Source organism: Haliaeetus albicilla, chromosome 10 (assembly GCF_947461875.1).
Source record: "Haliaeetus albicilla chromosome 10, bHalAlb1.1, whole genome shotgun sequence".
NCBI classification, from domain to species: Eukaryota; Metazoa; Chordata; class Aves; order Accipitriformes; family Accipitridae; genus Haliaeetus; species Haliaeetus albicilla.
The window spans coordinates 27,028,066-27,053,257 of NC_091492.1; the positions used below are offsets into that span (position 1 = coordinate 27,028,066).

Sequence of the window (25,192 nt, forward strand, 5' to 3'; positions counted from 1 at the left end):
CACCACGGGGCTGGGGACGGGGACATCAAGGGGCTCTGGGCACCATGGGGATGGGGATGGGGATGGGTGGGGGCACAATGGAGCTGGGGGCACCATGGGGATGGAGCCAGAGGCAGCACAGGGCTAGGGGCACCACGAGGTCGGGACCATCGTGGGGGGCTGGATGCCAGCTCCAGGCACAGGGATGCTGCTTCCTTGAAGACCAGGTGCTTTATTCACCAGCCCCTCCCCACCCACCCCAGCAGCTCCTGGCTTCCACCACGCTGCTCAGGCTCCAGCCATGACCCCAGAGCCTGGCCCCGCATCCTCGCTGCCACATGGCACCGTCCTGCCATCACCGGGCCCTGCCCTGGCTGCTGGGCGGCCGCAGGGCCATCACCTCCTCCAGCTCGCTGCCACTGCTCTCAGGCTGCTCCTGGTAGCTGAAGTCCAGGCTGGGGTGGGGAGAGCAGTGTTGGTGACCAGCACCCCCAGTGCCAGGGCATGTCAGGGACATCGCCACCCCCATCACCAGCCCTCACCTGGAAAGCGAGCTGTCCTCGCCATCCACCCCACTGCTGCCCCCGTCGCTCTCCCCGCTCGCCTCCTCCTTCAGCTGGGCTCGCAGCCGGGCTGTCAGTTCAGGGGGCAGCCGCCGGCTGCCCCCCCAGCCCCCCACCACTTTGCGGATGTGCTGCTGCAGCAGCCGCCCTTGCTCCTGTCCCCGCAGCGCCCGCACAGCTCCCAGCCACAGCCCCACTGTGTCCTCGTCACTGGAGTCCCTGCAGAGATGGGGCAGGGGGGGTGAGCTGCAGACCCTCCCACCCACTGCAGCCCCACCAGACTCCAGTGGGCTCCCTGCACCCCTCTGCTCACATCTCCTCGTCCCCAGTGTCCCGGTAGCTCAGGGGGCCCATGCAGATGGAACAGATGTTGTTCAGGGTTTGGTAGCACTCAGTGCAATACAACCCTAGGGAAAACAGAGCCATGAGAGGGGCGGGAAATTCTGAGGGCAGTGTCCCCTGTCTGGGGGAGCTCCTACCTTTGCAGCTGGGTGTGATGCATGCGATGAAATCCGGCTGCTCCGCCATCCCACAGGCCAGGCAGCGTTTCTGCTGGATGCCCAAGAGCCGAACCAGCCGGGCAAAGGTAGGCAGCCTGCCGGCAGGGAGTTGATGCTCCATGGGGCAACGCCATCCCCGGGGGTCCGCAGCAAGGGCTTTGCCATTGCTGCAGACCCCCGGGGATGGCGTTGCCCTTTTGCAATGCCCAGCAAGGTGCTTATGGGGTTGGGATGGCTCCAACTCCATGCATGCATTCCCCAGGGGAGCTTACCTGGAGGTAAGGAATAGGAGCAGGTTGCCTTGCCCGGCGTCGGCCGTACGCTGCATGACAGCTTGGCGCAGGGCACGTGCCAGCCCTGCCCGCCGTGCCAGGATGGTGCTGTGGAGGAAGGTTGTGCGCTCCTGGCATGGCAGGGGTGGGGTGAGGGCAAGTGGCTGCCAAGGGGGCATGGGGAGGTGGGGGGGGGCTTCTCACCTGCTCACGGCATGGGTAGTAGGCGGCACACACTGCCCGGCGCAGGCGTGCCACATAGCTGCCGAAGACAGCGATGAAGAGGCAGATGCCATACAGGAGTCCTGGTGGGAAGAGGATGAGTCACGCAGGGGTGACCTCCCCTGCACCCTCCCCCCGCTACCTGGCACGCTGAGGGTGCAGCAGCCCCAGTCACCCATGCTGAGGTAGGTGCTGTAGTCGGGCTCCACGGGTTGGAGGATGCAGCGCTGGGAGAGCACCGAGATGTTGCCCTGCTGCAGCATGCCGAAGGCAGAGACCAAGTCCCGGAAGATGTCACTGGTGTAGCCCGTCCCGTTGACACTGACACCCAGCACCGCCGGCGCTGCGGGGTGCACAGCTCAGTCCCAGGGAACGGGGCAGCTGCTGCCGCAAAGCCCCGGCCCCCAGCCAGCAAAGCACTCAAGGGTGCTGCTCCGGCATGGTGGGTGCTGCTCACCCCTGGCAACGATCTCCCCCCGCAGCTGGTGCTGGACCAGGTCAAGCAGCCAGAAGAGGCTGTAGTCGGCCAGGACGATGCTGAGCCCCAGCAGCACGTGGCGCAGGACCCCCACCAGCTGCAGCCCGTATTGTCGCCGTTCCTGCCGTGACAGCCACAGCCCGGCTGGGCGGGCATGGAGCGCCATGAGGCCATGCGGTGCTGGGACCCCCTGGCTCCTTGCTGCAGGGCTCACCTGGGGGATGCTCCCCCGGGTGTGGGGCTGACCTGGGGCAATGTAGCGGCCACTCTCCCAGGCAGTCAGGGGCAGCACGGTGGGTTTGCCCTGCTCTGCCCGCCACAGATCCAGCTCCACGAAGCGCCGTGTGATGTAAACGTTGTCAAACGTGTCATCCCGCAGGTATCGGTGACGGTACCGCAGCGCCCTGGGGACACAAGGGGGATGCTAGGCACTGGCACACTGGGTTACCGTCCCCACGGGGGGGCTGGAGCGGGACCCCAGCCCACTCACTGGAGGTACATGTAGAGAATGGCGCAGAAGGAGACGTGCATGAAGAGCCCCAGGACCTGGCGGATGGGCTCCAGGCGCAGGCGCACGCCCTCCATGATGTCCAGGGCCACCTCCCCCAGGCTCTTGCTGGCGTTGAGGCTGATGTCAAAGCGGTGCACAGCCGAGATGTTGAACTCGAACTCCCGGTGGACGCGGTCCAGAGCGTCCCTGAGGGCTGCGGGGGTGACAAGGGGCCACGCGGTGCTGGGGGTTGGGGCAAGAGCCAGGACAGGGCAGAGGCAGGGCAGAGAGGGACCCTCAACCCCGCCATGGCACTGGGATACTCACGGTCTCCGATTTTCCTCTTGAGGAAGGACTGGATGTACTGCGGGATGATGCAGAAGAGGAGGGCAACTGCGGAGAGGAGGGGTCTCTGCCAGGGTGAGGGCCCTGTGGTGGGTATGGGTCCACCCTGCCACCTCCCACCCCTGCTGCAGAGGGACAGGGACCCACTCACCATTGGCCAGACCACAGAGGGGCCTGAAAATGATGATGATGTAGCAGAGGAAGAAGAGGAAGGGGATGGCGCGCTCGCAACTGTCCTTGGCCTCGTCGAAGAGGCGCAAGCAGCGGCGGTACGGCGTGCCCAACTCGTGGTTGCACACTCTGCCCATGTTCGCCAGCCACAGCCAGACATTGTGCAGGGCTCGGGCTGTGGGCAGGGAGCAAGCGTTGAGGGACAGGCAGCAGGCAACGGGGACAGGGACAGACTGAAAGCAGGATGGGGGGGTGCTGGAGATGGGGAGACCCTCGGGGACCTCCGCTTACCGACATGGCTGACAGAGTCCATGATGGAGCGGAAGAACTTGCGGACATGGTCGCCCACCACCTTGGCTTTCTGGGCAATGTCCTTGATTTTGGACAACACATCTGCAGAGAGGGGCGACCCCTGACCATACCCCGAAGGGCGAGGGCAGCCCAGGGCCGGCTAGTGCTGCTGGGGCTCCCCCCGGGAAGGGACCCTCCCATCCCACCGCATCCCCTTGGCCCCTCCTCTCACTCAGCAGCGGCTCCTGGGCGCGTTGCAGCCGCTCGGCTGTCTGGTTGAGGGCGAGCTCAGCCCCACACGACAGCGACTCGGCGGCCCGGGAGAAGTTGTGCAGGATGTTGGTGCAGGGGCCCTGCATGGCCATGCCCAGTGCCAGCAGCAGCATCAGCATCTTCCCCTCCCCTGCAAGGACAGGGGGGTCCTGGGGCTCAGCTGGGACCCGGCACCCCCCTGGCACTCCCCTGGCTCCCAGCGGCGGTACCAACAGCTGCTTACTGGTGAAGATGTGGGGCAGCGATAGCAGCACAGTGACCCGCACCTTGACAGAGAAGGCCATGCCCAGCCCCAGCCCTGCGCCCAGGCTGGTGGTGGTGACCAGGCAGTACCAAACATTGTGGCCCTGCGCCAGCAGCACCAGAGCTCCATACAGGCTGGCCAGGGCCATGCCCAGCACGAAGCCACTGGCACTGCGGGCTAATTCCCGCGCCTTGCTGGCCTCCTCTGGCTGGCGCATCTGCCGGGGCCACCTGCCCCCAGACCACTGTGACGGGCTCTTCCCCCAGCCCCTCAGTCCCTGCAGGGCTCTGCCCAGCCACAAGACCAGCCCCATGCTGGGCTGGCTGTCCCAGGCTCCTGGTGCTCTCCCAGACTCTGGGCACAGGGATACGGCAGGTGGAATGGGCAGCTCACAATGCACTGGTTCCAGGGGAGCACCCCGCTGTCACCAGGACAAGGCACAGAGCCATGGAGCCAGTGATGGCCCCTGGGCAAGAGCGCTTGGCTGGGACAGAGGCACGCAGGAGGCAGAAACCACCCAACACGAGTGAGATCCCCTCCTGCCCCGCTCCCGGCCAGGGCTGCCCATGGGCGGCAGGAGAAGGCAGGGCTGATGCCTCCTTCCCCACCCAGCCCTGAAGCGAGTGGTGGTTGCGCTGCTGCCTGCCCCGTGCAGCCGGTTCCTCTGGAGTCAGCCAGACCAGTACCGCACCAACAAGTTTTTCCTGGGTGCCAGTGTCGGGACCCTCCTTGGCCTCGGTGAGTGTGCCCTGGTGTCGAGCACGGCAGGGGGCTGGTGGCACTGGGGGCTCAGGGCACATTTGTGGTGTTTCAGGGCTCTGCCAGCTCCTCATCGTCCCCATGAACATCACAGAAACGCGCAAGGTGCAGATTTCCTATGGGCTAGCGGGTGAGGATGGGGCCGGGAGGGGACTGGGGTGACGGGGGCCATTGGGAGCCCCAGGGGGGGTCTCTGCAGGACCGTGGGGACAGCTTTCTGCTCCCCACAGGAGTGACTGCCTTGGGCTGGGCCACGTCCCCCCACTTTCGCTGTGCCAGCCTGCTCGTGGCCCCCAAATTCCTGGGCAAGGAGGGTCGGGTCTACGTCCTCTCCTTTGTCCTCGCCGCCATCTACAACGGTAGGGTCCCCTCCTGCATCCCTGTCCCCCCCAGCAGGGTCCTGAGGGCCAGCAGGGTCTGAGCCACCCCTGCTGGTGCCAGGGCCTGTGGCCAACATCTGGCACAACCTGGAGGAGGTGACGCGCTCGCTGGGCTGCGTGGCGGAGCTGCAGGTCAACCACAGCCGTCAGCTCTGGCAGGTGTCGACAGCCCCCCTGCGCAGGGTGATGGAGGACATGGCGGTGAGGCAGGGGGCCGGGGCGGGGGGGGGGGGGGCGGTGGGAGCAGGGCCGAGCCTGTGTGTCCCCCATCGGCAGCGGAGTGGGCAGACGCTGAACGCCGAGGTGCAGAACATCTCACGCGCCTTTGTGGGGCTGAACGAGGAGGTGGCCAGCGAGGAGGGGTATGACCTGCGGCAGCGCCAGCACTCAGACCCCCAGCTGGCCCCCAGCACCCAGCAGCTGTACGAGATGAAGACCAAACTACGCTGCACCTGTGAGTGGGGTGGGCAGGAGGCTGGCAGCATGCGGTGCAGGCAGTGGCTGGCCAGGGGATGGGGCTACCGCAGCCCCCCGTTGCTGGCCTCACAGGGCACCCTGGATGGTGTTCTGGGCCAGCGGGTCTGGGGGTGCGTGGGCAGCTGAGGGCTCCTGCCTCCCCAGATGTGATCGAGTTGGGCATGCAGCGCTGCCGGGACTGGTTCAGCACCAAGCATGATGCTTGCATGGCACGAGTGGTTGTGCCCCTCATCAGCCACCTCCTCTGCCTACCCATGAAATTCAAGCTCCTCTGCCACATCGTCAAGAGTGGGTGATGTGTGGGACGCTTGCCCTGTCCTCCCTCGGTGAGGTGGCTCTGGCTCTGTCCCCTGCAGCCCCCTGGGATGGCAGCCGCAGCCTGTGCCAGGGCGATGGCCAGGGGCCCCGGCTCTGCCAGCACCATCCCCACTCTGTCCTCACAGTCATGCACAGCTGGTGCTGGGACAAGATCCCGGTGGAGGGCAACTTTGGGCAGATGTACGACCTGGTGAACAACTCCGTCAGCAACCTCAGCCAGGAATTCAGTGCCAGCGTTGTCTTCCAGGTGGGTGTCTGTCCCCTCTGCCCAGGGCCAGGGCAGGGGCCGGATCCCGCCTAGCCCCACGGTCCCTCTGCTGCAGGAGGAACACCATGAGATGCTGCTGGGTGCCAACGTGTCAGCGGAGCAGCTGATGGAGGAGGTGACCTTGCACCTGCAGCAGCACGGTGCCCACCTGGGCCAGGCCATCTCCTTCTTCCGCCTGCTGCTCTCCTGCACCTTCCTCCTCGTCTTCATCTCGTGAGCCCTGGGATGGGGGGGGCGGGGGGGGCACACCCCTGTGACAACTGCAGGGCATGGAGGGGTGGGGGGCCTCCTTTGGCAGCAGGTCTGGAGGGGCATAAAGACAAGGGAGGGGCCTGGGGGGCTGCAGCTGGTCCCTCTCCCCTGCCTGGACCCCCCCTCTTGCCAGGGCTTTCTCCTACACCAAGCAATACTGCCGGGATATCTGCTTCGACAACCTCTACGTCACCACCTACTTCCGCCAAATTGATGCCCGCCGCAGAAAGCAGGTGAGGGGGGAGAAGGGGCGGCAGGCAGCCCCCCACCCCCAGTGGGGGGTCCCAGGGAGCTGCACTGAGCCACCTCGCTCCCCCTCCTCCAGCACAAGCGGACGCTGCTGCCCCTGCGCCGGGCAGAGGTCTCAGCCGTCATCTTCCCATGCCGCTTGGCCGTGCAGCCACCTGAGCTGCAGAGCATGGTGAGGGGCTGGTGGGGCGGGCTGGGGGGCTGAGGGGCCAGGGCTGGGGACCAGGCTGTGGCAGATCCTGCTCCCCGCAGGTGCTGGAGCTGCTGGAGTGCATCCCGCCCGTGCTCCTCCTCCTCCTCGCCTGCGGTCTGGACCACACACTCTTCACCATGCTCAGCATCATCCAGCAGCACTCCTTCGTGCAGTACTCCTTCCACAGTGAGCCCACGGCCCCACAGCCCCACTGCACCCCACAGCAATGCAAGGGTCATCCCCCCTTCCACCCTCCTACCCAGCCCCACAACCATCGCCCCCAACATGCTCCTGTCCCACAGGCAGCCACCACTTGGCCGTGCATGTGACGGGCACATCCCTGATGGCTCGGCTCCTGCGGAGCACCATCGGGGCCCTCAATACCTCCTCCGACACCCAGCTGGAGACGTCCAACCTCGGTGAGCCCCCTCAGGGGATGGGCCCCCCCAGCTCCATGGCCCGGCCACCCCTGCCTGCGAGAGGGACTGGGGGGGCTTTCCTCAGGGGGGCTTAGTGCTGCCACTTTGTCCCCAGCCTGCCTGCCGCAGCCCCAGGGCATGACGAGGCAGCAGTACGTGGGCAGCTGCCTGCCCCTGGCTGTGCTGGTGCTGCTCTGCCTGGCCCAGGTCTACACGTACCGCCTGCGCCGCGCCATCGCTGCCTTCTACTTCCCCAAGGTGAGCGGCAGCCCCAGCACCAGCCGAGGGCCTGGCACAGCCCGACTCGGCCCGGGGGGGCAGTTTTTGGGGTGGGCTGGTGCCCCTGGCTGCCCCTTCATGGTCTTTGCTGGGGCAGCGGGAGAAGAGCCGCGTGCTCTACTTCTACAACAAGCTGCTGCAGCAGCGGCAGAGCTTCGTCCACCGGCAGCGGAAGCGCATCGCCCAGCGGGCACGGCAGCACCCAGGACTGGTGAGCAGGGATGGGGACGTGGAGCTGGGACCGCACCAGGGTGCCAGGGCAGGGGCGCTTCACTGTCCCCTGATCCCAGGTCTGTTCCCCTGTGGGGCGGCCGCTTGGCCCGAGCCCCACATGGTCCTGGCCCCACTGCAGGGGACATCGCTGCTGGAGTGGTGCTGCTGGCGCTGGCCACGACTGCGCCGCTGGATGCGCCAGAGCTGTACAGTGTGTGGGGTGCCTGTGACCCCCCAGGACCAGGTCTGCCCCGTGCCTGCCTGTGGTGCCCAGTACTGCAGGCTGTGCTGGAGGGAGGTGGGCAGCGTGTGCCTCGCCTGCACCCCTGGGGACCCCAGCCTCACCCAGGACAGCAGCGACGAGGATGCAGGGTACGCAGCCTGAGGGCACCTGGCAATAAAGGCTGTGACTCCCCCTTGCACGGCGTGAAGTGGGGTCTGTGGGGTGCGTCTGTGGGGGTGGGGGTCTCTGGTGTGGGGAGTGGTGAAAGGGGGTGTAAGGGTGACGAAGGTGGGGGGTCTTCTTTGTCTGGGGTGGGGAACGCAGGGGTCTCGGATGTATGGGTTGGGGAAGGTGGGGATCTCGAGCGTATGGGGCAATGGAGGTGGGGGTCTCCACCGAATGAAGTGGTGAAGGGGAGGTCTCCGGTGGACCCCGGGGCGATGAAGGCAGGGGTCTCCGATGCATGAGGTGGTGAAGGCAGGGGAGTCCGGTGTATGGGATGGTCGAGGCCAGTGTCTCTGCTGTACAGGGTGGGGAAGGGGGGGGTCTCCAGTGTACAGGGTGATGAAGGCAGGGGTCTCTAGTGCATGGGATGGCGAAGGGAGGGCTGCCTGGTGTATGGGGTAACGAGGGCGGGGGTCTCCGCTGTATGGGATAAGGAAGGCAGTGCTCTGCGGGGCATGGGATGGTGAAGGTGGGGGGTCTCCGCTGTATTGGCTGATGAAGGAGGGGATCTCCGGAGCACGGGACGGAGCAGGCAGGGGTCCCACTCCACAGCAGCAGCGCAGGGGGTCTCCGTCGCAGCGCACCGGGTCAGTGGCAGCCGGCTCCCGGCGCACACGGACCCGCCTCCGAGGCGCGGCCACCCGGGTCCGTCCCTCCCCGCCCCCGCGGCGGCCGGGCCGGGCGTCACCGGCGGAGCGGCGGCGGGCGGAGCCGGGCGGGGGCCGGGCAGGAAGTTCCTCCTCCCGGGCCGGGCCGGGCCGGGCGGACCGGCGGCGGCGGTGCTATGCGCGGCGGGAGCGTCGGCGGGGGCGGCTGCGGCGGGTCAGCTCGGGAGCCGCCTGCCCAGGACCGCCGAGCCCCGTTCGGGCTGCGGGGGGCGTGGGGGGGCGATGGGGGTGCAGGCTCTGCGGCTGCTCCTCCTCCTCCTCCTCCTCCTCGCCGCGGGGCTGCTCCTCGCCGCCAGCACCGGGGCCAACGGGAGCGGCGCAGGTAAGCGGGACCGGGGAGTCCCGGCGGGCCGTGTCCCCCCCCGCCCCGGTCTGCGGGGGTCCGTTCCTCGCTTCCTCCAGGGCATCGCGCGGGGACCCCCGGGGACCGGCAGCAGCTGGGGGTGGCCGTGCGGGGGTCGCAGCCCCGCGGGATGCTCGGTGCCTCCTCCGCCTCGGGGACGGCGGTTTGGTCCCGCCGCGGAGCCGGCTGCACCGTGGGGACCGGCGCTCCCCGGCCTGGTGGGGCCGTGAGGGGCGGGGTCCGGGGGAGACCCCTGCCCCTCCAGCCTCCCCCGGGGTCCAGGAGGGCGGGGGTCCCCCGGGGAGCCGGGAGGAAGGGGGGGCTGCGGGAGGACACTGAGGCTGCTGGGCCGGACCTCCCAGCCCTCCCCCGGTCCCCGAGCTGGTTGTACCGGGCAGCTGGGCTGGGGCTGACGCAAGGCCTGGCAGGGGACCCCGGGAAGCCCATCCCGAGGCAGGGGCGTTCGCTCCCCATCCCCCTGCCACCTCCCACCGTGGGGTCCCCTCCAGGCGTACCCCAGGCTCCGCTGGGAGCCAGCATCCTGCGTGGTGTGGCTGGGGGATGCTCAGGGTTTTGCCTGGGGACAGCCTGGGAGCTGCTGGGGTGAGCGTGGGAGCCCCCTGTTCCGGCTCCCCACCCCAAACCCCTGCCCTGACCCTGGGGGGCCGTGCTCTGATGGGCAACTGTGGGGACCAGGCTGTGACAGGGGCCGGGGCTGTGATGGGTAACTGGGGGGGTGGGGGGGGACCGGGATGTGATGGGTGACAAAGCTGTGACGGAGCAGCTCTGGGCCCTGTGCAGGTGACAGCTCGTGGCAGCGCCATGCAGAATTGGGACACTCCTGGCATGTGACCCCCTGGGTCCTGAGGGACAGCCAGAAGCTCAGCCTGGCAGAGGCAACCCAGGTGAGCCCCCACCCACATCCCTGGGGAGCCTGCGCCACGTAGAGGCTTGTGACAGTGGGGTGGGAGCTGCCTGCACCCCACCACCTCCTCCTGCCCCCTTCCCGGTGAAGGATACCCGGCATCCAGGTCCCCTGGTCCCATGTCCCTGGGGATCGGAGCACCCGGAGCCTCTGGGCGCCCCAGGGGCAGTGGGGAGGGGGCCCCCAGCAAATCCTCCTTCCCTTCCAGACCTGATGCCGGGAGGGACCTTGCTGGGTCGGGGTACCCACCCTGCGCCCGGCACTCCTCCCGGCTGGGGCGGAAGGGCCCAGCCCGCCCCACGGCCGTTGGGAGTCTCTCTGGCGTTTCCGCCACCCTGCACCGGGCAGGAAGCGCGGGGGGCGGCGGGAGCAGGGGCCCGGCTCTGTCTGACCCCCCCCTTCCCCAGCACAATGAGCCCGGGAGGGAGGGACCCTTCCTGCGGGGTGTGAGGGTGGGGGCCGGGGTGGGCAGGGGATCCCTTCCGCCCCCTCCCTCCGGGCACGTGCCAGGGCCAGGCAGGTCCCCCGGCCTCCTGCCGACACCCTGCTGGGGGTCACGGTGTTTCAGAGGGTGTGGGGGGCGGGATGGGAGGAGACCCGCAGCTTGGCGCAGGGTCGGGTCCCCTGGGGCAGGGGGGGTCCTGTAACTGCTGCCTGTGGTAGGGGGGGTTCCCCGCCCGGCTGCGGGTCCTGCTGGAGCTGGAGGGGACACAGCTGGTGCTGGAGCTGGAGAAAAACTGGTGAGTTGGTGGCTGGCTGGCGCAGAGCAAGGGTGGGAATGGGATGGGGGTCCCCGGGAGTCCTGTATCCATGAATGGTGCATGCAGGGTGGGGGTCCCATGGGCTCTGTCTCTGTCCATGGTGCACAAGGGGTGGGGGTCTGAGGGACCCTCTCTCCATCTGTGGCACACATGGAGCGGTGGTCCCTTGTTCCTCATCTCCGTCCATGGTACACCTGGGGTGGGGGTCCCAGGGACCTTGTCTCCATCCAAGGTGTGCCTGCAGTAGGGTGGGAGGTACCAGGGTCCCCATTTTCATCAGTGGTATGCTCAGAGTGGGGTGAGCTGGGGGTCCCTGCTGCGGCGGTGATGCATGCCTCTTGCAGGGAGCTGGTGCTGGGTGCTGGGGCGCTGCTCTACTACCTGCCCAATGGCACGCGGGTGACGCAGGAGACCAGCGAGCAGGTAGGGCCTGGGTGCATCGTGTCCCTGAGGGCCATCTCTAAGCCCCAGAGGGACCCCAGTATGGGGCTGGCTCTGGACTCCCCTCTCTCTGCTGCAGGAGCACTGCTGCTACCGGGGGATGGTGCGGGGCTTCCCTGGCTCCTGGGCCAGCCTCTGCGCCTGCACCGGACTCAGGTGAGCCCCTGGTCCCAGCGGTCCCCGAGCCTGGCTCCCACTGTGCCACTGATGCCTCCTCTCCCCTTCCTCAGTGGCCATCTCTGGCTGTCGGAGACCAGGAGCTACGGGATAGAGCCGGATGCTGGCAGCCCCCCAGGGCAGCATGTCGTGTACCGGCCACGGGAGGTCCGGCTGGTGCCACGGGCCTGCGGGCAGGGCCCCCTGGACCAGCCCCGAGCAGAGGAGATGGAGCCCCCTGGTCCACAGAGGGTGGGTCACCCACAGGTCTTGCCCTGCCAGAAGGTCCCCTTGCCCATGCCCTGACCCCGTCTCTTCCTCAGGGCAAGCGGGCGGTGGCAGAGCAGTGGTTCGTGGAGCTGGTGATGGTGGTGGACCACACTGCGGTGAGTGCTGGGCAGACGGCCCTGGCACAGGGGCTGCCCTGCTCCCCCGCTGGCCTCCCTGACACCCCTCTCTGCACCCCCAGTTCCAGAATTACCCCAACCTGCAACGTGTCCGCACCCGGACCCTGGAAATCGCCAACCAGGTGGATGCGGTGAGTCACCGCCGCGACCCGCCGGGCACCATCCGTCCTAGCACAGTGCTCGGCTCAGCTGTGCCCTTGCTGCTGTGGTTCTGGGGGTCTCTGACCACCCCTCATACCCCATAGTTCTTCCAGCCACTGGGATTGCGGGTGGCCTTGCTGGCAGTGGAGGTCTGGAGCGAGGGCGACAGGTTCACGGTGGGCAGCAGTGCCCGGGCTGCACTGGAGCGGTTCCTGCGCTGGCGCCAGGAGGAGCTGCTGCCCCGGCTGCCCCATGACAACGCCCAGCTCCTCACGTGAGTGGGGGACTGGATGGGGCTGGAGGCTGAGGCGCACAGGCAGCCCTCCTGACCCCTGTACTCTCTCCTCAGGGGTGCCCACTTTGATGATGTCTCAGTGGGGATGTCGGCTCAAGCCTCCATGTGTTCCCCTGCGCGCTCTGGAGGGGTCAGCATGGTCAGTACGCCCTGTCCCTCGCCATCCCCCTGCCGCTGGCCCCCCCCTGACCTGCCCTGTCCGGCAGGATCACTCGGTCAGCGTCCTCGTCGTTGCCTCCACGGTGGCCCATCAGCTGGGGCACAACCTGGGCATGCGCCATGATGGCGCTGGGCGTTTCTGCGACTGCAGCGACCTCCGGCAGGACCGCGGCTGCATCATGGCATCGCCCACGGGGTGAGGGCTGCAGGCAGGGCCGCAGGGGGCCAGGGCTGAGCCCCCTCCCCACCTCACCAGCCCCCCTCTGGCTCTGCAGGCTGACGCCTGGCTTGAGCTTCAGCAACTGCAGCCAGCAGGACCTGGAGCGCAGCCTGCGGCAGGGACGCGGCTGGTGCCTCTCCAACGTCCCTGAGCCCCAGCGCCTGGCTGGGAGTCCCTACTGCGGGAACCGCTTCCTGGAGCCAGGCGAGGGCTGTGACTGTGGCCTCAGCATGGTATGGGAGGCTCTGGGTGGGCTGGGGTCCCCCCTGTCTCCCCCCGCTTCTCCTGAGCCTGGGGCTGCCCATGCCATGGCTCTGCCCAGGGACACTGTGTCCTGGCCCTGCCGTGGGGCTGGCAGGGGGGATGCCGGTGCCACCCGCTCACTGCAGCCCCTCTGCCAGCAGGAGTGCACTGATCCCTGCTGCAACAGCAGCACCTGCCAGCTGATGCCCGGGGCCGAGTGTGCCACAGGGGACGCCTGCTGCCAGGACTGCCAGGTGCGTAGAGACCGGCAGCTGGCAGGGCTGGCACTCCAGCCACTCCCTAGGGTGGGTTTCTTGAGGGTCCCTGCTCATCTGACTGTGCGCCCTCACAGCTGCGCCGTGCTGGACACCTGTGCCGGGCGCCCCTGGGCGAGTGCGACCTGCCTGAGTTCTGTGACGGGGTCTCGCCACGCTGCCCACCCGACACTTTCCTGCAGGACGGGCAGCCCTGTGCCAGCGGGCAGGCGGTCTGCTACAGTGGCACCTGTGCCACCTATGAGGGGCAGTGCCAGCAGCTGCTGGGGCCAGGTACGGCGGGGCCAGGGCGGGGGCGAGGGGCTGGGTGGGGGTGCTGAGGCTTGCTGCTCCCCTGCTGCAGGCGCCGGCCCTGTCTCCAGCTCCTGCATGGCCTCCCTGAACGTGAAAGCGGATGAACGCGGGCACTGCGGGCAGCTCCCCAATGGCTCCTACATCGCCTGCACCCAGCGGTGAGCGCTGTCCCCCCTTCACCATCTGCCCCTCGCCATCCTGCCCTGCCCCTGATCCCTCTGTCTCTGCAGGGATGCTGGCTGCGGGATGCTGCAGTGCCAGCGTGGCAGCACCCCCGGGGACAGACCAGAAGGGTCCTGCCAGGGGACCCTCCTGCCTGGGGATGAGGATGTGAGCGATGCGGCTATGGTACTGCCCGGCACCGCCTGTGGTCCTGGGAAGGTGAGCGCCAGGGTGGTGGGAAGGGGGCCAGGGGGCTCACCCGGTGCTGATGCCCTGTCCCCTGGGCAGGTGTGCCTCCAGCGCCAGTGCCAGGACGTCTCCGTGCTGGGTGACCAGCAGTGCCAGAGCAAGTGCCACGGGCATGGCGTGAGTGCGGGGCTGGGGGGTGGGTGCTGGAGGTGGGGACCTTGCCGGAGGCTGAGGCTTGGTGTCACCCACTCAGGTGTGCAACAACCACGGGCACTGCCACTGCGAGCAGGGCTGGGCCCCCCCGACCTGCGAGAGCCCCGGTGCGGGGGGCAGCCAGGACAGTGGCCCTGCCGCCCTGGAGCGAGGTGAGGGCACAGGCAGGCAGCGTCTGCCTGGAGAATGGGGCTTTGTGTGGCCGGCACGGCCTGAGCCAGCATGGGGTGCAGCGGGGGGGGCTGACGTGCCGCTCTCCACAGGGGGGAGCACCCTGCCCACCACCCTGCTGCTGATCACGCTGCTGGGGCTGGCCCTGGCACTGGGGCTCTGCTGCACCCGCCGCACTGGGCTGCACAAGCGCCTCTGCCAGCTCAGCAAGGGGACCTCCTGCCAGTACAGGTAAACGCACCGGCAGGGACAGGTGGCACGCATGCCTCTGTGCATGTGTGTGCTGCAGCAGGTACTGGAGCTGCAGGCCTGCATGTGGGCATGCACATGTGTGTGGCGGGTAAGCGGAGTGTAAGCATGTGCATTTGCATGTGTGTACGTGTCCTGTGGTGGCTGACCAAGCGGTGTGCATGCCTGCATCCCCATGCAGGTGACAGTCTGTGTGCGTGCGTGCCCGCGTGCATCCCTGCCCCCCTCCCCCGGCGCAGGTAGCAGATCCTGTCATGCATCATTGCCCCATGTCACCGCGGTTCCTCCCCCCTACTGCCCTCCCCCCCAGCCCTGGGCTGAGCCCCCCACTCTTCTCCCCACAGCGCTGAGACCCAGGCCCGATTCCTGGGTCCAGAAGCCCCAGACGGCTGGAGCGGGTAACGTCACTGCTGGAGCCTGGGCGTGGGGCTGTCCCTGAGCCGTCCTGCTTCGCAAGGCCTCCGGTGCTGCGATCTTCCCCTGGCAGTGCCCGTGGGGTGTGGGGCAGCCCTGGGGTGCAGGGTGTCACCTCTTCTGGTGCTGAGGGGTTCGTTTCTCTTGGGCTTCTGCTGGTGTCAGTGTTTCTTGGTTGCCGTGTGGGGTCCCCCAACTGCCTGGAGCGAGCAGGGCCTGATCCTGCCTCTCCTTCTGCAGGATCTCGCAGCCAGAGCCCCGGTCAGGCAGCCAGGGCCCTCCCGAGCGCCCCCGGCCCCCACAGCGGCATCAGGCCACGGAGCTGCAGGTCATGCACAGCGGCAAGGTGAGAGCTGGGGGGCTGGGGATGGAGGGGGCTGTTGGCGAGGGTGATGCTGTCACTGTGGTAACAGGCTGTGGTTGCCGTGGGTACCGGGGTTTGGTCTGGTTGTTGCCGAGGAGACATCCCCGGGTACCAGCTCTGAGAATCCCTCCGTGCGGGGCCGCATGGTTTGACTCCACGGCGCCCTGGGACAGGAGCAGCCTGGCACAGCCCTGGACCGTGCTGCTCTGATGCCCTGTGCCGCGCTTGGCACTGGCTGCACTTCTCCGGGATCAGTGCCCAGCCAGGGGCTGTGGCGGGCATCCGAACCGGGGCTGCTGCTGGGGGCCTGAGCCCCAGAGCCGCCCACTGTGTGGGGGGGTTTCTGCTTCGCGGCGGGAGGGGGGTCTCTGCATGCTGCACGGCTTGCCCTGCTCCAGGGCTGCATGGCACGCCTGCCCCCTCTCCCTCTCTCCGCAGCCGGCTGCCCTCGGCTCGGCCCGGCCCGGTCCGCCCTCGCGGCCTCTCCCACCAGATCCTCTTCCCAAGGTAATGCCTGGGCTGGGGTGGGGGTCCCGGGCAGCACCTCCCCGGCCACTGGCCACCGCTGCATGCCTGGCTGCGCATCAGCTCTTGGGGACCTGTGGGCCGCAGCTCGGCTCCTAGTGCCCACCACCTGGCAGAGCCAACACCCCACCACAGGAGAGCCCTGGCCCCCCAGAAAACCTCCTGCCTGGTAGGAGGCTCATCCCCTGCGGCCGCCGATCCCCCAGCTGTCTCACTGTCCCTGCTCTCTCTGCCCAGGCCCCCCCCTCGGACAGGCCCCCCCCCCCCACACGCCCGCTGCCTGCGGACCCCGTGGTGCCAGGCACTCAGGTAATGGCGGCACGGCGGTAGCACCGGCATGTGGAGCAGGACGGCGTGCACCTGGGCCGGGCCTTCCCTTGCCCCTCTCCTGAGGCAAGGGAGGTGATTTGGGCCCCCTTGAGCCCAGCGGGGGGGTTGGCCTGTGCCGGAGCTTTGACACCCCGATTCCCCTGTAGCCCCCAGGTCCGGCCAAGCCCCCCCCACCTCAGCGGCCGCTGCCCTTGGACCCCCCGGGGCCTTCGCTTCCCCACAGTGAGACACCCCCTGGTCACCCCTACGTCACGGTGATTCCCTCCAGGTGAGCATGGCGGCAGCGGGGTGGGGCAGGACCGGGCTGTGGGGTGCCAGGTTGGGGGGGCTATATGGTGCCGTAGTGGGGGGGCGATAAGGGGTGGGGGGGGCCAGGATGGAGGGCTACAGGGGGTCAGAGCATGGTGCAAGTGGGGACTGTAGGGGCCAGAGTGGGGGGGGCTGTGGGGTGCAGGTGGGGGCTGGAGGGGGGCGGGGGGGGGGCGAGAGCAAGGGCCTGGCCTGCGGGGGGGCCAGAGTGGGGTGCAAGTGGGGGCTGTAGGGGCCAGGGCTGAGGGGCCGAGGGGGTCGGTGTAGGGGGCCGGGGGTTGGGGGGGGGGGGGGCCGAGCACGGGGCCGTGGTGCGGCTCCAACCCCATCACTGCCCGCCTCTCTTCCCCCAGGCCGGCGCCACCGCCGCCCGCGGGCGCCCAGCGGCAGGCCTGAGCTGCGGCCGCCACAGCGCTGAAGCCGCGGGGAAAGCCTCGCCCTGGGCCCCGCGGGGCCTCGCCGCCCGCTTGTCCCCCGCCGACGCCAATAAAGGGGCTGTGAGCTGCCTCCGCGCTGCCTCCGCCGGACCGGGGACCCAGGGCGGGGGGGGTGCGGGCGGACGGGACTACAACTCCCGGCAGACCCCGCGGCGGCCGCCGGAAGCGCCGCCCGCCGTGCAGGAAGCGCCACCCAGCCGCGACCGCCCCCTGGCGGCGACTGTGCGCGCAGCCGCCCCGGGGGGGCGGGGGGTCGCCCGTGGAGCCACGTGGGCACGGGCACGTGCAAGAGCCTCCGCCTGTGCACGCGGACACGCGTGTGCAGGAGCAGCCCCGCGTGCAGGGGCACACGCGTGTGCAAGAGCCGCCCCCTCCTCCCCCCCCGCCTGTGCAGGAGCCGCCCCGTGTGCACGGATCGGCGCCGTGACCCCCCCACCCCGCTCCCGGGTCCCACCGCTCCTGCCCGGTGCCGGTGCCAGTGGGTGCTGCTCCCAGGCCGGGAGCGGCCGCGGGGAGCAACTGGTGTTGCCGGTCCCGGGTGCCCGGGCCGTGCTGGGCAGCGCCTGTCCCGGTGCCGGTCGATGTCGGCGGGGCCGGGTTGGGGTGGGGGGGGGTACCGGGAGGGGACCGGTGCCGCCGGTCCCGGTGCCGACGGATGCCGGAGGTACCGGTCGGTGTGGGGCTGCCGGTCCCGGGGCTGGCCGGTTCGGGGCCGGGGCCATTGCCGGGGCCGGGGGGTGCCGGTGCCGTCCCCCAAGGGTTAATGGCACTCGGGGAAGTTGCCGGGCGGCGGCGCGGCGCGGATTGGCCCGAAGTTGGCGGGGCGGGCCGGGCCGTGCCGAGCCCCGCCGGGCCGGGCCGCCCCCGCCCCCCGCCGGCCCCCGCCCCGCCGCCCCCCGCCGCCGCCGCCGCCGCCGGCGGAGCCATGCGCCCCGCGCCGCTGCTCGGGCTCCTGCTCTGGGCGCTGCTGCTTTGGGCGCCGCCGCCGCCGCCGGTGCGCGGCCTCCGCCACGGCGTCCACTGGAACGGCAGCAACCCCAGGTAGCGCCGCCGCCCCCGCTGGCCCCGCCGCCTTTGTGCGCCCCGGGCCCTGCCGAGCCCCGGGCCCGCGCCGCCGGTAGGGTCGGGGCGGGGCGGCGGGCGGTGGGCTCCCGGGCGGGGCGGAGCTGGCGGGCACCGGGCGCCCCCGGGTGATACCGAGATGGTGAGTGCCCCCGGTGGTACCGGGCGCCACCGAGCCCCGGGTGGTAGCGAGCAGGTGAGTCCCCCGGTGGTACCGGGCGCCACCGAGCCCCGGGTGGTAGCGAGCAGGTGAGTACCCCGGTGGTACCGAGCCACCGGGCACCCTTGGGCGTTACCAAGCCGGTGAGTGCCCCTGGTGGTACTGAGCCCCGGGCAGTACCGAGCCACCGGGCACCCCCGGTGGCACCGAGCCCTGGCTGCCACTGGGTGGTACTGAGCTGGTGAGTATCCCCAGTGGTACCGAGCCACTGGGCTGTATGGGGCACCCCTGGGTGTTACCGAGCTGGCAAGTGCCCCCGGTGGTGCTGAGCCCTGGGCAGTACCGAGCCACTGGGCACTGCTGGTGGCACCAAGCCTTGGGTGGTGTCGAGCAGGCAGGTACCCCCAGGTGATGCTGAGCTCTTGGGTGTTACCCCACCGGTGGGCAGCCCTGGTGGCACCAAGCCCCAGGTGTTACCACACCAGTGGGCACTCCTGGTGGTGCCAAGTCCCCGGTGGTACCAACCTGTATTGAGCCTGGGCATCCTTGGTGGTACTGAGCTTTGGGCATCCCCCAGCGGCACCGAGCCCCAGCACGCTTTCTGGCCATGGGGCACTTGTGGCCAGTGGGTACCAAGCCTGGGGTCACTCTGGGTGGCATCAAGCCAGCGGGTGGCACTGCCAGGGCTGCGGGTCCCCATGGCAGATGTCCCCACTGGTGGGTGCCATCGGGCACAGCCCAGCCTGTGCCCCAGCTAGGGGTGCTGCCCGCAGGCTCTGCTGTCATCGGTGGGCCGGGGTCCGTCCCCATTCCTCCTCCCAGCCTCCTCCATTTTAGGCCTTTCCCAGCTCGGCGCTGCTCAGGGCCTGGGGGGCGCGGGGAGGCCGGGTCAGGGTGCTGTGCTGGGGGCTGCGCTCCCCCACAGGGAGTCTTGTGCCCTGAGCCCACTGGGCTGGGGCAGGCAGGCACGTGCCGGGCAGGGCTGGGGGCACCAATGCTGCCTTGCACCCCTTGGTAGTGGAGACCTGCAGATGGGAGGTGTGGAAACCCACCACCCGTGGGTGCCCTGGGAAGGTGGGGGGGTTGCGTGCCCCTCCGCAGGGTCTGGGCAGGTCCCTGGCCCCTGGCAGCCCTCGGCCCTGCCTGGGCTCGTCCTGGCCAGCGTCACCTGGTAGGATGCTCTGAGTCAGCGGGAAGCCTGTGCCCGGTCCTGTCCTTGAAGAGCCCCCGGCCTGGGGGGGGGCTCCTGGGGCCCGAGCCTCCCCAGCTCGACAGTGCTGCCGGCCCGGTGATTAATGTGCCAGCCTCTGCCACAGCTGCCAGGAATCTGCGTCTGGTGTAAACACTGCCTGTGCCTGCACCGGGGTGGGAGGAGGGGGCTGGAGCCGACCCCCAGGGCTCTCTGTGCCAGGTTGGGGCGACCTTGCCAGCTGGGCAGCAGCTCGGCAGCCCCATCCGTGCCACGGTGCTGCCAGTGAGGCCAAGGCCCTGCTGGGCTGGGCTGTGCCCAGGCTGTGGCAGGATCCGGCCGGTTAGGAGACGTGGGCGCAGGGTGGAGGTTGCTGCCCTGCTGGGGCTGGGAAGAGGGAGAGGGGCTCCTGTTCCATTGCCTGTCCCGGGCGGGCAGGACCAAGTGTGTGCATGTGTGTGTGTGTGTGCATGCACACGTGTGTGCATGTGTGTGCACGCATGTGTGTGCCTGCAGAGGTGTCTGCTCCACCCTGGTCTGGCTGCACGTGCTGTTTGCACAGGCATGAGCTCGTGCCATCCCAGCCACTGCATCTGTGCCTGCCTGCCTGTGCAGGTACCCGTGTTGGGCCCCCTCCCATGCCTGCCCAGCTGGCAGAGTCCCCCGTGCCCCCTGCCCCGGCCCACTGCCCCGCTGCAAGCACCGTGTCAGTGCAGGAGGTGTCAAGCGGGGCAGCCCCCCGCCGGCGTGTCAATGCCGATCAGCACCGAGGGCGGTGAGGCGAGTGCCTGGAGCGACGGGCTTTGTGCCCTGGCTGGTGCGGCTGGGGTCCCCCCAACTGCAGTGGCTGAGCCCATTCAGCTCCAGTGGCTTGCGGCTAATCTGAGCTGATGCCTGGTTGTGTGGAGCAGACGGGTGCCCGGTAGCTGTTTTGGCAAAAGCCTGGCTACCTGCTCTGCTGGGGCGGGGGTTAGTGGGGTGTCCCTCTCAGGGGACAGCCGGACCCCCGGCGCCTGCTCCCCGGCATGCCCTGCCCTGCAGGTTCCTGCGGGACGACTACGCCATCCAGGTGGCCATCAATGACTACCTGGACATCTACTGCCCACACTACGAGGGGACCGTGCCCGCCGGCCGGGCAGAGACCTTCACGCTCTTCATGGTGGACCGGGAGGGCTACCGCGGATGCTACGAGACCCCTGGCGCCTTCAAGCGCTGGGAGTGCAACCGGCCCCAGGCGCCCTTCGGGCCCGTCCGCTTTTCAGAGAAGATCCAGCGCTTCACCCCCTTCTCGCTCGGCTTCGAGTTCCAGCCGGGGGAGACCTACTACTACATCTGTGAGTCACCCGGGGGGGCTGGGGCACAGCAGGGCGGCTGTGCCAGGGACTGGGTGCAGCCGGGGTTGGGTCCCACCAGGGTCCAGGTGGAACCAGGTTTGGGGCCCAAGGGAGGATCAGGATACAGCGAGGATCTGGATGCAAGTGGGGTGGGCGTGCAGAGGAAAGTTCGGCTGCACCAGGGCTCTGGATGTAACAGGTTGGGGTGCACAGAGGGGTCTGGATGCAACCAGGGATCTGGATGCAACAGGGATTGGGGTGCATTTGGGAGGACTGGGGTGCACGAGGGGGTCAGGGTGCACAGAGGATCTGGACTCGTCTGGGGCTGGGGTGCTCGGGAAGGTCTGGCTGCCCTGGGGCCCTGGATGCAACCGAAGTTGGGGCACACAGGGGAGCTGGGACGCCCTGGGGTCGGGGTGCACAGGGGCATTGGCGTGCACGGAGGGGTCTGGATGCCCCGGGGTCGTGGTGCACGGGGGGGGGTCTGGATGCCCCGCGGTCGGGGTGCACGGGGTGGGTCTGGATGCCCCAGGATGGGGCGCAGGGGGGTCGGGGTGCACGGGGGGTCTGGACACCTCGGGGTGGGGCGCGGGGGGGTTGGGGTGCACAGGGGAGTCTGGATGCCCCGGTGTGGGGCCGGGGGGCCGGCCCCGCCGTCCGCCGGGAGGGGGCGCCCCAGGCCCGGCTCTGGCCCGGCCCGGCCGTCAGGGGGGCCCGGCTGGGGCTGGGGGGACCGTGCCGAAGGGGGGATCCGCTGATGTGTCCCCTCTGCCCAGCTGTCCCCAGCCCCGAGAGCGCCGGGCGCTGCCTGAAGCTGCGCGTCTCCGTCTGCTGCAGAGACACCAGTGAGTGCGGCTGGGGGGTGGCTGCGCCCCAAAAGTTTGGGGGTCCCCCTCCCCTGCCTCTGGGGCAGCCTGGTCCCTGCTGGGGGGTACCGGAGGCCTTGGGGGCGACACTGTGTGCCCCAGGCGAGCCGGTCACTGACACCATCGGGGTTTGTTTCAGCACTGGAGCCAGTGACGGAGGTTCCCAATTCACAGCCTCACGGGCATGGGGGGCCGGAGGGTGAGTATGGGGCGGGCAGGGGGACTGGGGGCTGGTGGGGGGCTGGGGGCTGGCTCATCCTGACCTCTGCTCCTGCCCTGGCAGACGCGGTGCCCGCCCGGGGCATTGCAGCCCCGCTGCAGCCCCGCACCCCATGCCTTGCGCTCGCGCTCCTGGCCCTGCTCTGGATCTGATACCCCGGTGCTGCCCATGGTGGGGAGATGGGCTCCTCTGCCCCACCGCCTGCTTCCAGACTCTTCCTCCACCGCCATCCCCCCGCCAAGCCCATGCAGCAGCCCTGGGCCACAACTCACCCGCCGGACCTCCACAGAGCCGAGCCGGGGCCAGGAGCTCCACCCTGGAAGGTGAGGGTGGAGTGAGGGGCTCTGGGACAGCAGGTGCCCCCGGGGGCTGGTCCCCCTTGCCGCTGCAGCATCCCCTGACGGGGCTCTCCCTCCCAGGGACCTCGCTTCCCACCGGCATCGACGCACATCGGCCCTGCCGGCCACCCTGCCCCGGCGCTGGGCTCCCCAAAGCTCGACGGACACCTGCTCTGCCCCAGGGCCGTCACCTCATCTTGTGCCTTCCCCCATGGACCCCCCGCCACAGGGGACAGGGACCCCCAGGCCCTGGAGCGAGGCGGCAGCTCCTCCAGGCACCCGCTGTCCTCCGGCGAGGACACCCGATCTGTCTTCTGGGAAGACGCCCTCCTTCATGCCGTCACCGGCCCCTACGGTTTGGTTTTAACCCCTGGTAGTGACTGAGCCGAGCAATACAGTGTTTGCAAGATTGGTGTGCCCTCGGGCTCTGAAGCCCCCACCCCTGGCCTCACGCTGCCCGTGGTCCCCTCCTGCCTGTGCCCACCTGCCTGCGGTCCCCATCCCCGCAGGGATGCTGGGGCACGGGCCAGGGCAGCCGCCCCCCGGGGGTGCCTGCATCTCTCACCACAACCTTTGAGGCCAGGGGTTTAATTGCAGCGATTTGATATTGAGATGTCAGCTCATGTAACAGGGAGAGCTTTAATTACAGATGAGCTGCCTGCAATTAGCGCCTGGCAGCGGGACCCAGAGCTGGCCACTGGCACCTGGGATGGGACAGGTGTGAAGGGGTGATGGGATTGGGGGTCGCTCACCCAGAGCCCCCAGCCAGGCGCCCTGGTCCTGCTTGCTGCCCTCGGCTGGGCTTGGGCTTCCCGCGGGGTGGTGGTCCTTCATCCATCTGTCCATCCGCCCACTGCATACCCCATTAGGATGGACCGTGAAGTGGGGGGCTGCAGGGGCCACAGTTGGGGTTTCACCTTTCACCGATGGGGCACCCAAGTTGCTGCCGGGGACGATCTCATGGCACAGCTGGGTCCCTGCTGGGATCATGGTTCTGGTGCAGCCGGCAGCTGTGGGATGGAGCCAGCAGCGGAATGCCCCAGGCTTGCCTGCTGGCAGGAGGGTTGCTCGAGGCTCCTGCAGTGACTCCTGTCCCCTTGCCCCATGGGTGCAGCCCCCTACCGCCCTCCTCACGGGGGGCCCAGCTGGAGCTGAGCTCCCCATGGGGCCGCCAGCAGCCGGGCCCCCACAGCTCCCCCCACGCAGGCGTTGCCGGCCGCCTGCCGCAGTGGTGCTGGGCACGTCAGACAGGTTTTATGGCTTCTCGGGAGAAACTGCTTGGCAAGAGACTGAGCAAAAGCATCGACTGCGCCGTGCCCCTCCCCCCCGCACTGCTGCCTGCCCTTCCCCCACTGCACCCTGCACCCCATCCTTGCACGGGCAGGGGCACCCTGTCCCCATGGGGGACAACGGGGCCTGGGCCCGCAATGGTGCCTAGAGGCTGCCTGGTGCAGGGGGGGCCATGCCCTGTGGGAACCCCCCCATGTGGGGGTTCTGGGGAGACTGTCCCTTGTGGGACCCCTCCAGGTGGGGGTGATACCATCTGGGGGGGACTGTACCCAAGAGACCCCCATGCGGGATGCTGGGAGCAACCATGTCACGAGGGACACCCATGTGGGGATGCTGGGTGGGGACATCCCCCAAAGGACCCCCATGTGGGGATGTCAGGGGTGATGGTGACCTGTGGGACCCCTATGCAGAGATGCTGGGTGGCTGTGCCCTGCGGGACCCCCGTGCAGGGGTGCCAGGGGCAACCATGCCTTGTGGGACCTCCATGCAGAGATTCCGGGGGCTGCCCGTCTTGCCACCCCAGCCCCCGGGGCTTTCCCAGGTGAGGCCGAGGGGTCCCTGCAGGGACCCCAGAGTGGGTGCCAGGACCAGGAGCAGTGGAGCCCTGTCCTTGAGCAGGGGTTGCTTGGTATGCGGGATCCGCTGCTGGCTTCAAATCCCATCGACTTCCAATGAGCAATGCCATCAATAAAAGCTAATTGATGGCACGGCCGCTCCAAATCAGATTCCCCGTCCCCTGAATCGAATTGATGGCTCCGCGCCCCGCAGCCAGCCGCGGCAGAAATTGAATCTATTAAAGGAATAGGCTCCATTAGCCTGTCCCTTCTGTCTCGCAATCTCCCTGCCTCGGGGCTCCCCCTCTGCCGATGCCAGCACCCCCCAAGCTCCCCACTGCCCCTCATGCCAGCCAGGATGCTCGGGTGCCAGGATGCCTGGGTCCCACCAGGGAAGAGTGTGGGGTGAGGGTGCCCGGGTGCCCTCAGCCAGCAGGTCTGTGCCCCACAGGGCAGCCCCAAGCACCACAGGCGGGTGGGAGTTAAACCCTCAGAAATTGGGAAGGAAAAATTTATCGCCGGGAACAGAAAATGATGCGAAATGGTAATAGGCAGCCCTGAGATGAAGAGGGGGATAAAGAGGCTGCGGGCTGTGCTGACAGCCTGGGAGACACAGCGGCATGGCGGGAGGTGAGACAGAGGCATGGCACGGCTCTGCCCAGCCCTGTGTCCTGGCTCCCTGCCGGGATGGGGACTACAGGTGCATCGTGGCACTGGGACGAGCCTGGACACAGGCCCCCAGCCCCATGGTGCTGTCAGCAGCACATGAGGAAGCTCCTGGCACCAGGTTGCCTGACTGACCGTGCTGCTGGGGTCCCCACACCCAGCCACGCTGGGACGGGGCCCTGGCACACCCTAACACCCCTCACCATTCCAGAGATGAGGTCAGGCACTGCGGTCGTCCTGGGGGCAGCCCCAGGACACACAGGGCTGGATGTGAGGCCCGGTGGCCCCCCCAGAGGGCTGGAAGGGAGGAGCATGACCCCCCCCAGAGTGGTAGGGCCCATCCGTGCTTGTCTCCCATGGGCACAGGGCAGTGGCTGCAGCCCCCACCCAAGAGCTGCAGAGAGCATCCCAGAGATGAGAAATGGCTCCGTGTCACCATGGAAACGGGGCCACCGGCTCGCCATGCCGAGGGGACACATCGAGCCGAGGGGACGTGTGCCAAGCCCCAAGGAGCACAGCAGCAGGTGAGCTGGGTACTGGGCACGATGCACCAGGCACAGGACACTGGCTCCCTGGCACCCTAGGGCCACACCACAGAGCCCATCACCTGCCTCAGTCCCGCTCCCGCATCACCCGGCAGTTGTGGGCACGTGGTGGGATGCCACCCCAGCGTGATGCCACCCCGGTGTGATGCCATTCCGGTGTGTTGCCACCTCAGCCAGGCAGCTCTGCACTGCTG

At 68.8% G+C, this 25,192-nt stretch overlaps 4 protein-coding genes across 11 annotated transcripts; 3 read left to right on the plus strand and 1 right to left on the minus strand.

The window, feature by feature from the left end:
* Positions 1-100: 100 nt before the first annotated feature.
* DCST2 (DC-STAMP domain containing 2) lies at positions 101-4,292 on the minus strand. Of its 2 annotated transcripts, XM_069794420.1 has the most exons (14): positions 3,544-4,292; positions 3,312-3,413; positions 3,001-3,195; positions 2,832-2,897; positions 2,505-2,718; positions 2,261-2,418; positions 1,994-2,158; positions 1,712-1,879; positions 1,519-1,619; positions 1,315-1,445; positions 1,022-1,137; positions 856-949; positions 522-761; positions 101-434 (listed from the first exon to the last, which is right to left on the minus strand). In XM_069794420.1, exons 1-14 carry the CDS (start codon positions 4,139-4,141, stop codon positions 335-337), a joined length of 2,448 nt encoding a protein of 815 aa, XP_069650521.1. In that variant the 5' UTR covers positions 4,142-4,292; the 3' UTR covers positions 101-334. The 2 variants fall into 2 exon arrangements, with proteins under 2 accessions (XP_069650521.1, XP_069650520.1); XM_069794419.1 differs by having other exon boundaries at positions 1,994-2,418; positions 2,832-3,413.
* DCST1 (DC-STAMP domain containing 1) lies at positions 4,117-8,061 on the plus strand. The gene is given in 14 exon segments (XM_069794431.1): positions 4,117-4,354; positions 4,441-4,566; positions 4,643-4,717; positions 4,818-4,946; positions 5,029-5,421; positions 5,589-5,732; positions 5,888-6,060; positions 6,062-6,243; positions 6,416-6,515; positions 6,608-6,703; positions 6,784-6,910; positions 7,027-7,143; positions 7,259-7,491; positions 7,493-8,061. Coding segments are annotated over 14 exon segments (2,502 nt in total). The 5' UTR covers positions 4,117-4,275; the 3' UTR covers positions 8,021-8,061.
* A 782-nt stretch (positions 8,062-8,843) lies between these two features.
* On the plus strand, positions 8,844-16,844 carry ADAM15 (ADAM metallopeptidase domain 15). Of its 7 annotated transcripts, XM_069794421.1 has the most exons (25): positions 8,846-9,073; positions 9,896-9,999; positions 10,683-10,759; positions 11,125-11,203; positions 11,301-11,377; positions 11,452-11,629; positions 11,701-11,763; positions 11,847-11,915; positions 12,030-12,199; positions 12,275-12,359; positions 12,427-12,575; positions 12,655-12,832; positions 13,004-13,096; positions 13,195-13,390; positions 13,461-13,569; positions 13,642-13,792; positions 13,862-13,939; positions 14,016-14,127; positions 14,239-14,377; positions 14,740-14,793; positions 15,050-15,155; positions 15,612-15,680; positions 15,936-16,007; positions 16,175-16,296; positions 16,691-16,844. In XM_069794421.1, the coding sequence occupies exons 1-25, from the start codon at positions 8,974-8,976 to the stop codon at positions 16,731-16,733; spliced, it is 2,673 nt and encodes an 890-aa protein (XP_069650522.1). In that variant the 5' UTR covers positions 8,846-8,973; the 3' UTR covers positions 16,734-16,844. The 7 variants fall into 7 exon arrangements, with proteins under 7 accessions (XP_069650524.1, XP_069650525.1, XP_069650527.1 ...); XM_069794423.1 differs by lacking the exon at positions 15,612-15,680 and having other exon boundaries at positions 8,844-9,073; positions 13,001-13,096; XM_069794424.1 differs by lacking the exon at positions 15,936-16,007 and having other exon boundaries at positions 8,845-9,073; positions 13,001-13,096.
* A 549-nt stretch (positions 16,845-17,393) lies between these two features.
* EFNA4 (ephrin A4) lies at positions 17,394-22,591 on the plus strand. Its single transcript, XM_069794429.1, has 6 exons — positions 17,394-17,815; positions 20,227-20,519; positions 21,296-21,364; positions 21,525-21,584; positions 21,669-21,928; positions 22,025-22,591. The coding sequence occupies exons 1-5, from the start codon at positions 17,430-17,432 to the stop codon at positions 21,755-21,757; spliced, it is 897 nt and encodes a 298-aa protein (XP_069650530.1). The 5' UTR covers positions 17,394-17,429; the 3' UTR covers positions 21,758-21,928; positions 22,025-22,591.
* The last annotated feature ends 2,601 nt before the right edge of the window (positions 22,592-25,192 follow it).

Bases quoted from the DNA above. Each gene is read 5' to 3' on its own strand.
- DCST2 (XM_069794419.1), bottom strand. From the start codon at position 4,141: ATGGGGCTGGTCTTGTGGCTGGGCAGAGCCCTGCAGGGACTGAGGGGC. The intron at 1,138-1,314 runs GTAAGCTCCCCT...CCCTGCCGGCAG, and splicing joins CTCCTATTCCTTACCTCCAG to GCTGCCTACCTTTGCCCGGC. The intron at 762-855 runs GTGAGCAGAGGG...CCATCTCTGCAG, and splicing joins GACACTGGGGACGAGGAGAT to GGACTCCAGTGACGAGGACA.
- ADAM15 (XM_069794421.1), top strand. From the start codon at position 8,974: ATGGGGGTGCAGGCTCTGCGGCTGCTCCTCCTCCTCCTCCTCCTCCTC. The intron at 11,916-12,029 runs GTGAGTCACCGC...CATACCCCATAG, and splicing joins TCGCCAACCAGGTGGATGCG to TTCTTCCAGCCACTGGGATT. The intron at 12,576-12,654 runs GTGAGGGCTGCA...CTGGCTCTGCAG, and splicing joins ATCATGGCATCGCCCACGGG to GCTGACGCCTGGCTTGAGCT.
- EFNA4 (XM_069794429.1), top strand. From the start codon at position 17,430: ATGCCGGAGGTACCGGTCGGTGTGGGGCTGCCGGTCCCGGGGCTGGCC. The intron at 20,520-21,295 runs GTGAGTCACCCG...CCCTCTGCCCAG, and splicing joins GGAGACCTACTACTACATCT to CTGTCCCCAGCCCCGAGAGC. The intron at 21,365-21,524 runs GTGAGTGCGGCT...GGTTTGTTTCAG, and splicing joins CGTCTGCTGCAGAGACACCA to CACTGGAGCCAGTGACGGAG.